Here is a 12,284-nt window from a genome sequence, read left to right on the forward strand (position 1 = left end):
GGCGGGGGCGGGGCCCAGGCTCTGACCAACAGTGGGGCTTTACAGCACTCAGCGTCTCAGCCCAGGCGTCCCACCGCCGGGAATAAGACCCCAGGAGCGGCCGCCTACTCCGCAGGGCCTCCTTCTCCCTCGGAGGCTTGGGGTGGGGGAGAAGGGCCAGCCCGTGCCCGCACACAACAGCCTCCCAGGGTCAGACAGCCCGTCCCTTCCCCTCCACGAGCTCCAGCCTCCTGGCTGGCCGCCCTGTCAGGGGCTCATGGTGAGACTTTGGGCAGTGAGCGCTGGGCCAGGACAAGTGTGAGCCCAGATGGCCATGGCAGCAAGGAAGGCAGAGATGCCCCTGAGCGCCCCAGGGACAGTGTCAGATCTCTCACGGTGTGCCTAGGCCAGGGACCTCACACTCTTGTCGGGCGGCCGTGCCCACAGGGAGCATGCTCCCGTCAGAGGACACAGGCGGGCACAGCCAACCAGACACCTGGGCCCAGGCTGTCTCTGATACACGGGGACCGGCCTGGGAGCGGGAGGCCGTGCCCCTTTGCTTCGCTCGGCCTTTGTCACCGTCACCCGCTCAGTGTAGCTGATGAACTGGAAAGTGTGGGAACGGGAGGGCCGGGGCCAGAGAGGGCCCGGAGCTGCACAGGGTCCCACGGCCAGTCAGGGCCCAGCGGAACCACCTCTCCCTGCCGTCACCAGCCCCCAGCCACCAGCACCCTCCCCTCCACTGTCTGCCCACAGGGCTAAACTCTAGGGGCACCAGCATCTTTCTCCTGAAGGGAGGCTCCCCAGGGAGCAGTGAGGAGGCGGGGCCCCCTTTGGCCATCCCAGGCAGCCCAGGGGTTGGAGGCTGGCCTTGTCCATGTGCCCACAGGGAGGGGGCGCCACCTAGCCTGACTTGCCCCACTAGGTTCTGCCCTGGGTGCAAGCATGAGGCCTGTCCTTGAGAAGCAGTGACAACCCTGTGCAGAGGGGCTGTCATAGGGGGTTCAGCGGAGCGGAGTGGGAACATGGCGGGTGCAGCTGGAGCAGGCAAGGAGGTTTCCTGTAGGAGGGGCAGGGAAACGGGTCTCAGAAGGTCAAGTAGGAACTGGGGTTGGGGTGGGGACAGAGGGAAGAGCAGGGCAGCTGACTGCGGGGAGGACGGGCCAGGTGAGGACCAACAGCGTGACCCCGTCCCCAGCCTCGCCCACGTCTGTCACCACCTACGAGACCTGCCAGACCTACGAGCGGCCTATCGCCTTCACCTCGCGTTCCCGCAAGCTCTGGGTCCAGTTCAAGTCCAACGAAGGCAACAGCGGCAAAGGCTTCCAAGTGCCCTATGTCACCTACGACGGTACGCGCAGCCACACTGCGTGCCTGGCCCAGGCTGGCCCTGGGCACACGGGATGGATCACACATCCCTGGCCAGGGAGCTCCAGCCTGAGGTGGGGTGGGAGGGACGGACAGGCCCACACTGGGTACGAGGTACAGATGAGGGGGCCGTTAGTGGGATCTGCGGACTTCTCCGCGAGGTACTGGGTTCTGAGAGTTTTCAGAGTTAAGTAGGGGTTTTCTGGCCACCTCGAGGAACCTCGAGGTCGAGTGTTGGCTGGAGGACAGGAAGGCTCGGAGGCAGAGCAGCCTATAGCTGGAGCAGGGAGGGAGAGGCCGGAGGCAAGGGGCGGCAGGCGGTCTGGAGCCCTGCACCTTCCCTCCCCGGCCTCGGCAGAGGACTACCAGCAGCTGATAGAAGACATCGTGCGGGACGGACGGCTGTACGCCTCGGAGAACCACCAGGAAATTTTGAAAGTAAGTGAGCTTCTTTACAGGAAAGGGCCCGTGTCATCCCTGAATAGGGGCCTGTGACGATCCAGGGCCACCCCTGCCCCCGGGCCCCGGAGAAGTGGGGGGAGGGTGGCGACAGGAGAGAAGGTGACAGGAGGTCGGGGGGTTTGGGGGGGGGGGCCAGGCTTATGTCCTTCCAGACAGGAGGTCTGAGAAGAGCTCTCTGGTGGGGTCAGCTCAGGACCTGGTGACGTGGCCTCGGGCAGGTTCCTGACCAGCTCTCAGCTTCACTTTCCTTATCTGTGAAGTGGGGGTCGTCTGACAGAGTGGTATCTTAAAATCAGTGGGATCCAGCCCCTCCTTTGGGCTGACTCCCTCCTCATCCCGTCATGGCCCTGAGAAGCAGAGTTCCCTTGTCACTGAGGGGGTCTATGGCCATCAGGCAGCACACACCAGCCAGGTCAGGGCCCTGGGTTTGCATCACAAGAAGCCAGCCCAGGGTCGTGCTTGGGCTCAGCCTCCAGGGAGACAGCACCCATCCTGGGAGCCGAGGTGGCGTAGAAGGCAAGGGCAGGGCAGGGCCAGTCCGCTGGGTGACTCTGCTCTAGCTGTCACAGTTGGGTGGCCCTGGCAAGCCCTCTGAGCCCCTACTTCCTCCGCTGAGAAATCACAGCCGCTCACAGAGCTGGGCCTTTCCAGCTCCGGGCCTGGCACCCATGCCCACAGGAGACAGTTTGTGAGTGACACATCTGCCTGCTGCAGCTGCACCCAGCTGAGGTCTGGAGGCCTCAGAGCGCGGGGGAACCCCTCTCCCTCCTCAAGGGCCCTTCTGACTCTGATGAGCAGGAAGCAGGGGGTGGGCCTAGCCTCGCGTCAGTCTGTCCTATAGACAGCACCCAACTCTGTCCTCCTCGCCCCTCCTCCGCCACCTGGCCCTCTGCCCACAGCCCCACCCTGCAGCTGGGAGCAGCTCTTCAGAACTAGAGTGTTCCTTCCGCCTCAGAGCGAAACCTCGGCCCCTGCCTGCCTCTGCAGGGCTCTCGGACCTGCACACTCCCTGTGCCTGGCCCCAAGGCCTCCTGGGAACAGTCTCCCCCAACCTCTTTCTCAGTGAACCCCCACCCATCCTTCTGCTCTCAGCTCTGGCAGCCTGTCCTCAGGGCGGCCACCCTGACGTCCTGGTCAGGTCACAGACTCGGAGTCCCATGAAGTCCTCCTTAGCACCTGTCAGCACTGCAGTTTAGGTTTGTCCTGTGATTACTGGCCCCCCCCCACTTCCCCCCTCGTCCTTCTTGTCGGGGAGGAGCTGCGGGGGTTCCTGCCCACACTGAGCACACAGGATGGACACCGCAGGACACGTCAAACTCGGAGACAGCAGATGTGGCCATAATCACAGATGCAGTCTCTGGCATGGTGGTTGCCCCTCCCTGAGCCCCCTCCCCGGGCCCAGCTTGGGGGCTCTGCCAGAGCCCTCGGGGAGACCATGGCCAAGTCTCACACTGCTCCTTAGGGCCTCCCCCAGGGTGGCATCGCCCTACTTGAGAGAGGGCCCAGTGGTAAGTGATGGCAGCTGAGTGTGGACCACATCTGCCCATCCAAACCACCAGCTGAGGACAGGCCTGGGCCATGTTGGCCGCCATGGGCCAGGCTCTTTGCTTTGGCGTTGGTCTCCCTTCCAGCCCTGAGCAGAGGGATCAGACAGAGCTCACAGACGAAACACCGAACTTCAGAGCGGCAGGGCCACCTCCCAGGTCAAGGGGCTAATGGCCCTCAGAACCCGGCTCTGCTCCGTGTCCTGGTTCCCAGCGTGCTGTCCTGTTTTCTGTTTCTGCAGCAGGACCTTTATTAAATAGAGTATTATTGGAACCTCAAGACTTAAAACCGATAGACTATTAAAACAACAATTAGACAATTAAAACCAAAAACTTATTTATGGCGACAAGAGTCTGTGGGGTTATGACACCCACCAGCCAGCCCAAGCTCTGCCCCCTTCCTCCACCCTTGCAGACGGCCCACAGGCCCCGCGGGGGCGGAGGCTGGGCATCCAAGAGGCGAGTGGCGGGGTGGCCCCACCGTGGCCTCACCCGGGCCCGGCCCTGTCTTGCAGGACAAGAAGCTGATCAGGGCTCTCTTCGACGTGCTGGCGCACCCCCAGAACTACTTCAAGTACACGGCCCAGGAGTCCAAGGAGATGTTCCCGCGCTCCTTCATCAAACTGCTGCGCTCCAAAGTGTCGCGGTTCCTGCGGCCCTACAAGTAGCACGGGTGCCGCCCGCCGCCCTGCTTGGGGATGCGGGGTCCGGGGATGCGGCTTCTCGTGCTGCTGCGACCTCCGGTGCGGGCGTCCCCCGGGCGGCTCCCGCCCTCCGCGCAGCTGAGGCCGCTCCACCCGCCCCTGTTGCCTTGGGAGACCCCGTGGCGGCTGCCCTTTTGGAAAGGCCGACTCCCGTGGAGGGCAGGGCCACACCCCGGCAGGGACCTCAGCCCTGCGCTCCTCGTCCCTCCCCGCCCTGGGGGCGCATTGCTTAGGGCAGCCTCTCCCACCCTCCCTCCGCCTGTTCCTTTCCTGGACACGAGAGTCCCCTGTCCTGGGCCCGCACTGGTGGACGCCACCCGGTCCGGGGCACTGTGCCACCGCACGGGCGGGTCCTGGCAGAGAGCACGTTTGGGGACTGCATGTGCTTCTGGCAGGACACTTCAGGAGAGAGAGGAGCATGGCTGCTACCATCTCCCAAAGGACAAGCCAGGCCTCGGGAGGAAGGGTGTGCAAGGCCATCTGGACGGCTTCGATAAGCTGGTATTGAGGCCTGCAGGGGCCCACACCCGCAGACTCCTCTGGCCACAGGCCCAAGACGCCACTGCCCTGTGGTCAGGGCCCGTGGGTCCTGTGAGGGGACAGAAAAGAGCTGCTAGGCGAGGAAACTGTAGATTTGTGCTTTTCCTTTGATAGAGCATCTAATTAAGTATTATATATATATAAATATAAATATATATGAAAATATACTTCTATTTGTGGGTACATTAGGAAAATTCTCTTAAGCAACTGTAAATATGGCCACCCTAGCTGCTGCCAGCCACCCAGGCTAATGCAACTGCTTCCCCAGGCGCTTGCCACCTCTGTGTACGTGAGGCCGGGGACAAGGCAGGCTGGCCCTGGACAGCCTTCGGGACACAAGTTCTTCGGGAACCGGGCTGCAATGCTTTGCCGGAGTGTTGGCCTCAGATGGAACATGGCGATCCCCTTCCTGGGGTGCAGGGGCCCCGCAGTCAGCTTCGGAAGGGGCCTGTGTCTGGCCTTGAGGCCATGGCTTTGGGTCCGTGCTGTGCCCAGACGCCCCCAGACGCAAGGACTCTCCCACGCGAGCACAAGCTGCGTGGCCCAGGAGGGCAAGAGGCAGCCTGGCCCTCGGAGCCTCGGCTCCCAGCACAGCCTCCCTTCTGCTATGCCCTGCTACCCCTCTCTGAGCCTCTCCTTAAAAAGAAAAGTCTGGAGTTTGACCCGATTGCCTGGTGCCCTGCTCAGCCAGGAAGCCAGCGCTGGGAGAGAGCCTGAGAAAACTAGGCATGCTAAGGCCTGCCTGCTGGGGACTCTGGCTACCCAGTACAGGACGGGCACAGGAAGTGGTCTGTATTTTTAAGGCTAATGAATATTCAAAATCCAAGGAACGTAGGGGAGTCTTAAGACGAAGCCCCACGCCTGCTCCAGGTTGCCTCCTCCTCCCCGGAGCCAGGATGACCAGCGGGGGGGCGAGCACCCCACGAGGAGCCTCTGCGTCTGAGGATGGTGGAGACGGCAAGGGGGTGAGGTCTCCGGCGATTCAGGGCTTGATGACAGGCAGGTTATGATGAATTTTACAATCCAAACAAAAGAGCCTGGAACTCAGGAATTAGTCACTGCCATTCCCTGTCTCGGCAACGGCGAGTCCCCAGCCCAACTGGCATCTGTGCCATCTCTACCGAAATCCAACTCAAGTTGGGAGGGGCAGCACTTGGTAGGTAGGTGGCCAGTGTCAGCTGAGAAGCCCCGTCGGGCCACACTGCCCTTCCCCCGGTCACAGTCCTTAAAAGCCTTAGTTTCCAGAAAGAGGCTTGTCTTCCCTTGGTTATCCCCAGAAATCAGACAAGTATCCGCCAGAGCGAGCCCCCAGCAACAGCTCCCAGTGCATGGGGGGTACCGGGAGGGTATGTTTCAATCCTCCCCCAAAACCCAGAGAGGGCCAGAAAGACCTCTGACCTCTTCCTGCCGTTCTCGTTGGTGACTTCTGGCAGTTGGCCATCCCCATACGCACTAATCCACCCGCCCTGTTAGTGGGAGTCTACCCACACTTTGTGGCCTCCTGCCACTGTGGTCAGACCCAGCCCAGTGTCCCTGGGCAGAGCTGGATGGGGGCAGGCTCAGACGTAGGTCCCCACGGCCTTCACGAGTACCAGGTAGCCAGCAACACACACAGTCACCACGCAGCCCCCCTCCCCAATCAAACTGCCCCCTGACATCAGGGACTCAGAGTCCAGGGGCGGCTGTCCCGAATCTCCACGTCAGCCCTCAGTCCCACCGGTTAAACCCAGAGCTGTCCCCAGTCCTCAGGGCCTGCTGGTCCTGGGGGACCTCCCCAGGCAACGGCACACTTCTCCACGTTTCCATGTTGTAGAAGCCAGTAGTGACTTGGCTGACACAAGGTGGCCATTCCACCTGGTTCCAGGTGAGGGAGAGAAAAGAAGGTGGGCGAGGGCTGGGCCCAGGAAGGACAGATCCCCACGACGAGTCCAGAAGCACGGAAGCCGAGGACCAGGGTGCAGGAGTCCCGTGCTGCCGAGGAAGAAGCCAGCTGGGCAGGGGCTGAGCCAGAGGTGCACCCCCCACTCCTGGATGGGCGTGGCCCTATGACAGCCAGACTCATCTGGGCCGCCCAGGCCTGCCCTTGGCCTGCACCGACCCTCAGTGGCTGGTCAGTCGGTGAACTTCAAGGGAAGGAGCTAAGGAACAAGCTTCTGGAAAAAGCTTACCCAGTCGGCCAGGACGGGAAGCAGGCGCCAAGGCCAAGAGGCTCTGATAAGCTCGGTTCTGCTCCTGGGGAGCATCGTGCTGGGCCAGCTGGAGACACAGCGAAGACAGCAGTGGGAGACCACGGCGTCCGCACATGATTCCTGGGGACGTGCCACCGCCCCGCGTCCCCGGCCCTCCTGGAACTCTCTGCTTCCACAGAAACATGCTGAGGAAGGAGAAAGACTCTGCCGGGGGGCTAGTGGCCAGCCAAGCCCTGGGTGTGTTGACGTCCCTCCATCTGCTTCCCCAAATGCGGCTCGTTTTTCCCCAGTTCCCCCCTGTACTTGAGCCGCAGCCTTGCAGCTGTCACGCCATGCTGGCCTGTCCCCTCCCCTGGAGCTCTCCATCCAGTCTCTCAAACAGCAGCGTCAGCCCCTGTCCCCCAGGTCCAGTCTGCCAGTGCTGGTGACATCATTCTTCCCAGGGCCGGCTCCCCAGGGACGGTCCTTCCCAGCTTCTGCCCACCTCTATGGTGACACGCTCGAGGAGGCTGTTGGGCCCAAGGACAGCTTTCCCTCCTGCCATCCTCCGTTGGTTTGGGACACGCAGATAAAGTAGAACCAAAACCCAGCCCGTAAAGTCTCCAGACTGCAATGGCCCAGAGAGGCTGACTCTGAAAGCCTGCGAGACCCTCTCTCCCCGACCTCACAAACCCGTTTCCTACCTGAACCCTTGTTCTCCCAGAGACGCAGCCAAGGTCACCTCTGACCTGTGGGAGCTATAGCAGGTGCCTAACTGACATTTTTGGGGGGGGTGAATAATTATCCCAGCACCTCCGCCACCCCCAGAAGAAGACTAAGATACTGAACTAAGTCGGGTCACTTAGCAGACGTTTGCCGAGCACTTACGTGTTCTAGGCTCCTATAAAGGCAGGGAGACCACAGCTGGGAACTGACAGGATCCCTGGAAAGGCCCCCTGGTCACAGAGACAAAGGTGACTGAGGCTGAGCTGGTGGTGGGCAGAGCTCAGCGTTCTCCTCAGGAAAAGCCAGTCCCTAACCCCAGCGCCACCCAGGACCCCCACTGGGGATGGAGGGCATCCACAGAGGGGACAGAGCTGGGGATACATCTGCATTTCAGGGACATCGGAAGAAGCAGCAGCCAGCCTGGCCTCACGAAGCGGCCGCCCTCCTCCACCGGCAGACAGAGATGCACACGGGTCAAAGCTGCTGACCTTGGGAGCCCGGCTGCCCACATGCGGCCCTGCTGCCTGTGCCCACACGGCAGGCGCTCCACAAGGGACGTGCCTTTCTTGGCACCCAGGGACCCCAGCTCCATGCTTAGAAGTCGGTCAAACTGGCAAACCACATCTTCTATCAAGGCCCCTCTTCTTCACCAACGACACACATGGTGGCAGCCTAGCCTTTCTGAGCCAATGTTTAGGCCAAAGGCGGAAGGATTTGACATTCGGGAGACACTGTGAATAGTTCCTATTCTCCCACACAGACCGCCAGCCCTTCCAGGAGTAAGTCCTAAGGACCTACTGTGTGCCAGGCACAGAGCCAGCACAAGCGGGAGTCAGCCTCACCCAGGCTGCCTGGCTTCCTGGAGAGGGCGCCAGCAGAGGCGAGCCAGCCCCCCAGCCCCGGCACGGACGACACTGCACGGCCACACGCTCCCTCCCAGAACCCTGCGCAGGTGGCCTGCAGAGAACAGGACGCTTTGCTCTCTGGGGCCTCCTCAGACCCTGAAAAGACCCCCCGAAATTCTCTGTGCACCCCTAATCTCAAAAGGAAGGGCCAGGGGTCCCCTTCCCACCCTGGCCAGGCTCTGAGCTCAACCCACTACCGTCTGCTCACAAAATCCCTCTGCCCCGGAGGAACGTGGGGCTAAACGAGTTCTTCAGATGCGGAGCCTAAGACTGGGAGCTGAGCGACCTGCCCAAGGCGATAGTTATAATTCATGGGACCGAGAATCAGAACCAAGCCCGTCTGATCCCAAAGTAGGAAACGTCTCTCTGAAATGTCGGTACCGAATTTTGCAGGTTGGCCAGCCCTGGTAGCAGAGCGTCCGGAGGCAGGGGTATGAGGAAGAGGGCAAGCGGGTGAGGAGGGGTGCGGATGTAACTGGGGTCCTTCCCTCTGGAACAAGCACTAAAACTTCACTCAGAGAAAGAGGGGCCTCTGCCTTCTGCCCCGGTGGACAGGTCACTTCCGTTCCAACGTGAGCCCGCTGAGTGAACTGGGCCGCAGCGTCCAGCCCAGGCCCCGCTCACAGCCCCGGATGCATGCCGAGTGTCCCCTCCCCCATCAGGCCCTCTCGCAGTCCAGGCACAAGCACAGTAGAGAGTGTGGGTGTCCCTCAGCTGACAGGCGGTGAGAAGTAGGGGTGGGGGAGAGAAAGCTGGTCGACGCCAAGTATTTTCTTGTTCGGTCCACCAGAGGCCACGTACATCTTTGGGGAAACTTCCTGATTCTGCCGAGATCAGAACCGTTACGCAGTCTGGGCAGACCCGGTCCATATTGCTCTTGACACAGGATGCCTGCATATCGCTGGGTCGGGGAGGGACCAAGGGACCAGAGAGCGGAACCCTGGTGCCTGCGAGCCTTGCCCTTGGTCTTCCGTGACGGCGCTGAGTGTCCTGGCGCTTCGGCAATCACCGCCTACAGAGTGACACTATCGGTGTAACCACGTTTTTCTTTTAGTCGCCTCGAATATTCGAAATTTTGTTTTCTCATTATGTTCGTACATATGCATGTATTTAAACATTTGTGAAAATCACTTTAATAATAAACAGAAAATGAACGTAAACACCGCTCCTTTCTCTCATTCATCAGAGGTCATGCTGGCGGGGAGCAAGGTAACTGAAACCTGAAAAGAAAAGCTTTTCAGAAATCCCCTGGCTGTACTGAGCGCTGAAAAGTACAGGTGCTGCAGTACGTTCTGGAAGGCACGGCGGAAGTCTGAGATCTGAAGGTGAAGGGCACCCGAAGTTAGGGAACACACCTGCTCCTAAATGGTCTACCACAAAGGAAGGCCGTTTCAAATCTCATTCTTCCTCGTGACCGGCATTATGAAATGTGAGGCGGCGTCCCTCCCTGTCCACGGGGACTTCCATCTGGGAGTCATGGGCACGGCGAGCCTCAGGGGACCCGGGACCCCTCAAAATTAGGTGCGAAATCAGTGCCCTTAGTGTGTGCACACCTGCACGTACATGCACATGCATTTCTCTGGGAATACAGCCCATGGCCTTCATCAGATTCTCAAAGAATTTAGAATCCCAACCAAGCTAATAACTATTCTCCTCAATAATGAGGACAGTCTGGTGTCACGCACTCGGCAGGAGAAAAAACAATTGTATAAATGATATTAATATTCTAAACAAGGTACGCATCTCGAAGAGCTATTTCTCATGCACATCCACTGGCTGAGGAATTATTCCACGGTTGATGCCGATTTGTATCAAAGTCATCAGTTCCAATTTTTTCATCCAATTCATGGGATCAAAATTAAGCTTTCGGAAGTTCATTCCGTCCGAGGTGAAAAACTAGCATTATTGTGAATGCTACCCAGCTAACTCAGTGAGAAAGTTGAACACTGAAGGCCTTTTTTTGCGATGATAATACTCATATGAAATTCGATGGGACACAGTACTAACCTTCTAAGTAATAACCCCATGGAGCAGACATGCATTTGGAATTAGATGTGGTTAAGAATTTCATCCAAACAAGCTGTAAAATTATACTGTTGACTGAAAAATAACGTCTAGGTGTTTCATCACCAAAAAGTATTTATTTGGGAAAAAGATAGCGTTGCAAGCGAGTGCATGCAGACATGGCAAGACACGTGCACACCCTGGCCTGTATGCCAAGATGGAGGAGTATTTATAGAAGGGAAAAGGAAGTTAAAACCATAAGCTTTACTATAAACAGAGTTCTCGTAGTGTTCTTGTGTATAGCGGTCTCGCAGCTAGAGTACAAGAACTTCCAGAAGTCCCAGCTCCTCCCATAGACTCTCCTGACAGATTATGTTTGCTTAAAGTTCCAGTTAGTCTTTATCAATACTAATTGAATTAAAAACCATAGTTGTCAAAATTTTACAAGTATTCATAATTAGAGTAATTGAAATACAATTTTTTTGTGACAAAGCCAATGTCAGACACGAAAAAATACTTGAGCGTGGCAGTAACATGTCTTTCTCTGTGCCCCTCACCAACTGGAGTTTGGAAGTTTGTCTTTGCATACAATTTAAGTGTCTTAGCCACGTCGAACACGTCCTCTAGACTGGAGTATTCGCTCAAATTCAGTTTTAAACTTTTCATAAGAATATTCAGCAACTGAAGCACCACCCAACAAAACTTAAGCCTTTGAGCCTTTTAGCAAAATGCAATGATTGCAAAGTTGCAAACGGGAAGCCAACGGAACACATGGCCGTGGAAGTGTGTGGGAGGGAGAAACTTCCTTTCGCTAATCTAATAATCAAATAGACATGAGACAGAGTGACAAGAGGGAATAACTGAATTTAATGCATCTGTACACATGAGAACCCCACATGCATGAGGAGACCCCACACACATGAGAGGTTCAGAGACAAAGGGAACATGGGTGTGTAAGACATTCTGAGCTACCCACGAGGCAAAGTGCCTTGTGGGCTTCGAAGGATCATTGCAGGATGATACAAAGAGTTTTCAGTAATTAGAAGTTTTCCTTACCCTATAGATAGGCTTTACTATGTAAGACATTCTGAGCTACCTACGAGGCAAAGTGCCTTGTGGGCTTCAAAGGGTCATTGCAGAATGATACAAAGAGCTTTAAGTAATTAGAAGTTTCCTTTACCCTATAGATAGGCTTTAAAAAAAAAAAAAAGTTATCTCTGATAATCCCTTATTATGGGCGAGTCCCCCAATTCAAATTCCTCTAGATAGAGGGGCGTGGGCAGAATTTTCCTTTGAGGCCTCAGGGTCTCAGTTGCCTTGAACTCAAAAATAATCCACATACCACTTAGGCATATCTCGCGGGTGGCTCTCTCTGAACTTCCATAGAAGTAATAGAAGAACTTGAAAACTCAGGATGTTCAAAGAATGATTTTTTGAAATTCTGTAATTGCACTTTGAAACACCTTTGCAATAGCTCAACTGGTAAGAAAAACCTCCCAATTTTAAATGCATAAATTTGCATTCTGAATCCAAATGAGAAGGCCCACTTCTTTACAGCACTTAAGTTAGGTGAAGCACTCAAAGTATCGGAGAGCCCCTCCTCCTTCCCGAGGCCTGCAAGTCATCAAACTGTGCTCGGCGCCCGGGGCGGCAGCTCAGCCACAGCGCTGTCTCTGGCCCTCAGTTTCCCCTTGGGGAGAGGCTCCGGGGGTCTCTTCGGTTCCGACCGCGCTCGGACCTCCTCCCGGCATCCCGCGGGACAGGCGCGGGCGAGCGAGAAAGCCCCGCCCCCGCCAGGCGCGCGTGCGCAGAGGCCGCAGCTCTGGCCACAAACGCGCCCCCCGCGCGCCCGGCCCCGCGCGCTCGCCCCTCCGACGGCCAGGC

At 57.7% G+C, this 12,284-nt stretch overlaps 1 protein-coding gene across 1 annotated transcript in view; it reads left to right on the forward strand.

Moving 5' to 3' along the window:
• SCUBE1 (signal peptide, CUB domain and EGF like domain containing 1) overlaps positions 1–4,827 on the forward strand; it is a 113,762-nt gene extending 108,935 nt beyond the window's left edge. The window contains exons 19-21 of the mRNA XM_006917415.3: positions 1,178–1,330; positions 1,706–1,785; positions 3,869–4,827. Of these exons, the coding sequence (XP_006917477.1) occupies positions 1,178–1,330; positions 1,706–1,785; positions 3,869–4,021 (386 nt within the window). The 3' untranslated portion in view covers positions 4,022–4,827. The remainder of the gene's footprint in view (positions 1–1,177; positions 1,331–1,705; positions 1,786–3,868) is intronic.
• Positions 4,828–12,284: the final 7,457 nt, after the last annotated feature.

Source organism: Pteropus alecto, unplaced genomic scaffold, assembly GCF_000325575.1.
Source record: "Pteropus alecto unplaced genomic scaffold, ASM32557v1 scaffold157, whole genome shotgun sequence".
NCBI lineage: Eukaryota > Metazoa > Chordata > Mammalia > Chiroptera > Pteropodidae > Pteropus > Pteropus alecto.